Source organism: Quercus suber, unplaced genomic scaffold, assembly GCF_002906115.3.
Source record: "Quercus suber isolate HL8 unplaced genomic scaffold, Cork oak 2.0 scaffold_704, whole genome shotgun sequence".
In the NCBI taxonomy this organism is placed as follows: Eukaryota; Viridiplantae; Streptophyta; class Magnoliopsida; order Fagales; family Fagaceae; genus Quercus; species Quercus suber.
Window position 1 is genome coordinate 313,270 of NW_027070145.1, and position 6,850 is coordinate 320,119.

Here is a 6,850-nt window from a genome sequence, read left to right on the forward strand (position 1 = left end):
CTGTTTGGCCATCTGTTTGGGTGGTAAGCAGTAGACATAGCAAGTTTAACCCCTTGAAGCCTCATCAACTCTTGCCAAAATTGTGAAGTAAAGATTGGATCTCTGTCACTGACAATAGTGGCAGGTAAACCATGCAATTTAAAAACATATTGCATATAAAGTTGGGCTACTTTGGCTGCAGTGTAAGGGTGTGACAGGGGTACAAAGTGAACAAACTTAGTGAACCTATCCACCACCACTAACACCACATCCTTGAACTGAGATTTAGGGAGCCCTTCAACAAAATCCATACTAACATCCATCCAAGGTTTCTCAGGTATTGGCAAAGGTTGCAGAAGACCAGCTGGGTTACAAGTCTCATATTTCAACCTCTGACAAATCACACTCTCTCACCAACTTCTTAACATCAGTCCTTAAACCAGACCAATGAAAGTCTCTTTTTACTCTATGCAAGGTCTTAAGAAAACCTGAGTGACCCCCCAAGGGACTGTCATGGACCTGATGCAAGATAGCAGTCTTCAAAGCATACAAGTGCCTAAGTAAACCTTCCCTTTGTACAACAACAACCCATTCTGCAGAGAGTAGCCTTTAGGAACAACTTGACCTGAACCCAAGGCCTTTATAATGCCCTGCACTTGCTGATCCGTGGCATAGCTTGCCTTGAGATCACTAAGCCAAGTTGGAGAAGGAAATGAGATCATACACACCATACCTTCTTGAGAGTCTAATTCAGTGCCAAGAGTAAGATGATCAGAACCAACTTCAATGGAAGGTCCAGTAGTAGTCAAATCATTACCAAGATCAACTTTTCTTGACAATGCATCAGCCACAAGGTTCTCTTTACCCCTTTATATTGAACCACAAAAGCATATCCTAATAACTTGGCAACCACTTCTGTTGAATAGGAGTACACTTTTTAGTTTTACTCTCTTGTTCTTCTAAAAAAAAAAAAGTTTTACTCTCTTGTAGTAGGCAAACGGGCGTAAGGTATAGCTAGTGATGTGGTGTCTTTTTGTACCATACAATAATCCAAACTAGTACCAAATTAGGAAGATATGCCTTGCTCCTTTGCAGCTTATACTAATTATATTAGTGATTCACTCAATTTGCACCACTCTGCCACCATAACAACTATTTTAAATTGAAGTGATATGTATCAATTGAGTCTATGTAGGGCCCTTTTATATATAATAATAATAATAATAATAATAATAATAATAATAATAAATCAAGAAGGAAGTTTTACTTATATTATGCTAGGTAAGTTACACACGTACTCAATGACCTCAACCTCCTCTAAAACTTATAAGGAGAAGAGGTGTCAATTGAACTAAAACTTATTAGCAATAGCCCCATATTGTCCTTGTTTGCAATATCATTTTTTAAGTATTTGGTCTCATAATTTGTAGGTATTTCATAAATAAATGCTTTTGCTTTTACTTTTCTAGTCTCTCCCCTTATCGAAGGCAAATGGGGTTAAGGTAGCTAGTGATCTTGTGTGTCTATTTGTACTATACAATTAATACAAACTAGTACCAAATTAGGAAGATATGTCTTGCTCCTTTGCAGCTTATATGAAATTATAGTAGCAATTTACTTAGTTTACACCAATCTACCACCATAACGACTATTTAAAATTGAAGTGACATGTATCAATTGAGCCTATACAGGGCCTTAAAAAAAATTAACAAGGTAGTTATAACTTTTTATTTATTTATTTATGTTTATTTTTTATTTTTTTGAGAATGATGGCGTTTTACTTATATTATGATATATCATATTAAAAATTGGAACACTGATCATATTAAACTCGTTTCAATAAATGTAATTCACTAATTCTCGAGCATTTTTCTTTTACTATAATTAGTAAAGAGGCCCTTCTTCTTGATAAATTGTTTCTAAATATCTCTTATATTATAAAACCCTCGGATATCATAATAAGAAAATAATTAACCTTTATAGGAATAAAAACTCAAAATGTTTTCAAAATATAATAATACTGTGGGGTGGTCATATGACCTGCCTTTTGTTTTACCAAGCCATGCACGTAGGGTTTGCCACTATCTCGTGTGTGTATACATATATATATATATATATATATATTTATATTAATCGCAGTCTGTTTAGTATCAATGGTGCATCAAAATGTAAATGTTTTCAATTAGACATGCACAGTGACAATTTGGGTTTTGCATCTATTATTTGATTTATTTATTTTTTGTTGGAGAGACCGTAATTTGACTCCTTGCAACTATTTTAAAAATAGACTCGTGTGGTGTGACGTTGAAAGTTATAAATGATTTGAATATATTTTTCTCGTCACCAATTGGTTTTGAGGTAAAATGACATAACTCATGGTCTGACAAATGATATCAGAGCCATGGTCATGGGTTTGAGTCACAAGAGTGTCATTGTGAGAGAGAGATTGTTCGAGGGACCACAATTTGACTTCCTATTACCACTCTAAAAAATAGCTCGTTTGGTTTGATAATGATTTTAAAAATTAGACCGAACTGGTACCTGATTCCCGATTTTAAGATAAAATGACATAGTTTATAGTTCGATAATTTATGTTGATTAAAGAAAAGAGCACAAGTGTTTTAACAGGAGAAAAGTAGTTTGTCTTTTACTCTAGAGTTTTAATAAGCAATATTAGTAACACAGTTTTTTTTTCTTAATTTGTTAAGGTGTCAACCATCAAGTTATACAAATTTGAATAGCATCCTTTTCATATAGATTTATTATTGAAATTTTACTATGCATTATTCACGACAAGTTTTACTAACAATTAAAAAAAAAAAAAAAAAAAAGCAATCGTGAAAATTATTATGTTGCTATATTTATTTAATCTTTAATTTATTGATGCATTAATGAGATATAAACTTGGGGGAGGCAAGCGTGTGGGGTAATTGATGTGACTTAGATTTTCTAAGTTGAGAGATACAAAGAGAAGCGTGCCACGTGTGCTGTGGGGGACTCTTATATTGAGGAGTAAACGCGGGGTTGGACTTAGACGTGTGGAAGGACCAACAAATCCTCCCCACCCAAACCACCACCACCACCACCACCCCGTACTTCTACTAACATTAGTTATTACTCCCTACTAATAATGGGGCAATTCGGAAACTCAAAGAGGAGCTTTTATTACACACAAAACTGTTTTACACACACCCGATTGAAATTGTGACTTTTTAAAGCATGTGAAAAATAATTTGTGTGTAAAATTTTTTACCCAAACTCAAAACACTTCTCACTTTTCCCTTCCTTTTTGCAAATTCAAAGATGGTATTGTTATTGTCAGCAATGTCATGTGTTATTGTTCTAAATTTAAGGTACTTTCTCAAATATAATATAATATAATGATGTATTATTATTATATTATATTATATTATATTATTGAAACACACACACAATACACAAACTAATCTGGTCATATAGTAGGAAGAGAGAGAGCGAGAGAGAGTTTAAAAGCTAGGGGTCGTGTCATTCAAATAAGCAACTATACCCCACGATGCTCCCCCCACCTTGTCTTGATCACTTATTGGCAAATTTTATCGAGTCCCCATTTATGCATCCAACACGTGGTTGTCTTTAACGTGTCCAAAGTGGACCTCCTTGCCTCCCTTCTCCTCCTATATAAACCTCTACATCTTCTTCTCCTCTCCCCTCAAATCTCACACTTCTCTCTCTCTCTCTCTCACATTGTCAATCTCACACTCTTTATTCCTTCGTACAAAACCAAACCAAAAGCAAACAACCAACTCTCACATCCCAATCAAACACTCAAACACATACAATCTCAATTGCTTCTCCCTCTCTCTCACACATAAACCATTCCAAGTATACCATTTCCACTATTCCTAAAATAAACAACCATGGCTTTATCTCCAGCAGGAACATCTTCTAGCACATGGGTTAAGCCTAGATTATTATCGTCTTCTTCATCTTCTTCAAGGTTGGGCTCTTTTTCAAGCACCGTCTCCTTGAAGAACAGGCCCACCACCAAAAAGCCCATTCACACAACTTGCTCTCTCCAAACGCTACAATTCCCTAGACAGTCAAATGGTATTGTGACTCCCACCACTCACCCAAATAATGACAACAAACCCAAGACCTTGCCTTCTCCTTCTTTTCCTTCGACTTCTTCAACAGCTAAAAAATGTGAACCCCAACAATGGAATCTCTTACAAAGAGCTGCAGCCATGGCCTTGGATGCTGTGGAATCTGCCTTAGTCTCAAGTGAGAGTCAACACCCACTTCCCAAAACTGCAGACCCAAGAGTCCAAATTGCAGGCAATTTTGCTCCAGTACCAGAGCAACCAGTCCAATACTCTCTCACAGTCACAGGCAAAATACCAGACTGTGTACAAGGTATCTATGTTCGAAACGGCGCGAACCCACTTCACGAACCTGTTGCTGGACACCATTTGTTCGATGGAGATGGAATGGTTCATGCAGTTCAATTCAAAGATGGCTCTGCTAGCTATGCTTGCAGGTTCACTGAAACACAACGCTTCGTTCAAGAACAAGCTATTGGTCGTCCCGTTTTCCCAAAAGCCATAGGTGAGCTTCATGGTCACTCTGGCATAGCTAGGCTACTCCTTTTCTACGCTCGTGGACTATTTGGACTTGTTGATCAAAGCCATGGGATTGGAGTGGCTAACGCAGGCCTTGTTTATTTCAATGGCCGACTTTTGGCTATGTCTGAAGATGATTTACCATACCAAGTTCGAATCACTCCCTCTGGTGACCTTAAAACTGTTGGGCGTTATGATTTCAATGGTCAGCTTGACTCAGCAATGATTGCTCACCCAAAACTCGACCCTGTCTCTGGAAACCTCTTTGCTCTAAGCTACAATGTTGTCCAAAAGCCTTACCTGAAATACTTCCATTTCAAACCAGATGGGACAAAATCACAAGATGTTGAAATCCCTTTAGCTCAGCCTACTATGATGCATGATTTTGCAATCACTGAGAGGTTTGTGGTGATTCCTGATCAGCAAGTTGTTTTCAATCTCCCCGAAATGTTTAAAGGTGGCTCTCCGGTTATGTATGATAAGAACAAGATTGCGAGGTTCGGGGTTTTGGACAAGAATGCCACTGATGCTTCGGAGATTAAATGGATTGAAGCTCCTGATTGCTTTTGTTTCCATCTTTGGAATGCTTGGGAAGAGCCCGAGACTAATGAGGTTGTTGTCGTTGGGTCTTGCATGACTCCAGCTGACTCCATTTTCAATGAATGTGAAGAGAGTTTGAAGAGTGTTTTGTCTGAAATTAGGCTCAATTTGAAGACTGGCAAGTCCACGCGCCGCCCCATCATACTGGAGGCCGAGCATGTGAACTTAGAGGCCGGTATGGTGAACCGGAACAGGCTTGGAAGGAAATCCCAGTTTGCATATTTAGCACTTGCTGAGCCATGGCCTAAAGTTTCAGGTTTTGCCAAAGTAGACCTTTTCACTGGTGAAGTGAAGAAGTACATATATGGAGACCAGAGGTTTGGTGGTGAGCCTTTGTTTCTTCCCAATGACCCCAATTCAGAGAATGAAGATAATGGCTATATTCTAGCTTTCGTGCATGACGAAAAGGAGTGGAAATCAGAGCTTCAAATTGTTAATGCTAAGAATTTGAAGCTAGAAGCCAGTGTTGAGCTTCCATCCAGAGTTCCCTACGGTTTCCATGGAACCTTCATAAACTCAAAGGATTTAGAGAAACAGGCCTAATGTTAGGCTATCTGAATTTCTCTGCGATGCCCATGGATGATTTTTCATCCATGTTTGTAGATTATTAGTAAATTGTAGGAGAGATTTACCAGAGGGATGCTTTGCAGATATGTCCCCGGAATCTCCTCCTCTATTTACAGTGACAGTTTCATCCTTTTTTTATTTTTATTTTTTGGTTTTTCACATGTGAAAGGTTTTGGGGGACCAGCTTGTAGCTTTTGGGTGTTGGTAGAATTTGAGCTCAGCTGGTTTCTGCTTATTCTTTCATTTATGTGCATGTTAAAAGCATACATTTACCTCTTTGTCTATATATATCTCTCTCTGTAATTCTCTGTTTCACTCTGTTGTAAACTTCATAATAATATCAACTTACCTTCTGATGTCCATTATCCATATCTTTGTTCATAACATATACTCTTCATTTTTTAATGTTTTGGCCACAAGCGATTTTAGTCCCCCTTATATGGCATGACTAAACTAAAAACTGACAAATTGACACGTCTTCACTCTATTAGACACATTAAAACTAAAAGTGATCATTTTAAGTGTTGTAGGAACTAAAAACGATAATTTTACATTTTCAAATACTAAAATTGTTCACTAAAGTTTAGAGACTAAAAATGTATATTGGCTTTTAAAACGTGAGTGGTAAATTGCTTTTGTTCATTGTTAAAAGCCTTATATGACGATCACTTAAAATTTTATAGGGAGACTAAAATTTAAAGACCTACAATGTATTTTGACCATTAAAAAGTTTAAGAATGTTATGTTGGCTCTACAGCCTCTTTGGTAACTTTTGTATGAAGGAATAGAGAGTGTTAGGCTTTCAATTTTTCTAAACATAATCAACTACCACCACTTTAGTGTTCTTAAACCCCAAGAAAAGAAAAGAAAAAATAAAACACGTTATTCATGATGTATATCAAGGAAGAAGGGAGAGTAATGGACCAATTAGCATCAACAGTATAAGACAGCCGACAATTGTCAATTAGTCTATTTATGTTGATACGCAACACTTCGTCTAGTCTTCAATATTTACAACATATGGGAGAATTAAAATCGAAGTACGTTGACACACTGCTGCTTAATCCTTATAATTTTTCGATCAAACACTCTAAAAAGGTCATCGA

General features: G+C 36.9%; 1 protein-coding gene across 1 annotated transcript; it reads left to right on the forward strand.

Moving 5' to 3' along the window:
• The first annotated feature begins 3,656 nt into the window (after nt 1-3,656).
• LOC112006543 (9-cis-epoxycarotenoid dioxygenase NCED1, chloroplastic) lies at nt 3,657-6,106 on the forward strand. The gene has a single exon (XM_024038822.2). The coding sequence runs from the start codon at nt 3,876-3,878 to the stop codon at nt 5,718-5,720; it is 1,845 nt and encodes a 614-aa protein (XP_023894590.1). The 5' UTR covers nt 3,657-3,875; the 3' UTR covers nt 5,721-6,106.
• The last annotated feature ends 744 nt before the right edge of the window (nt 6,107-6,850 follow it).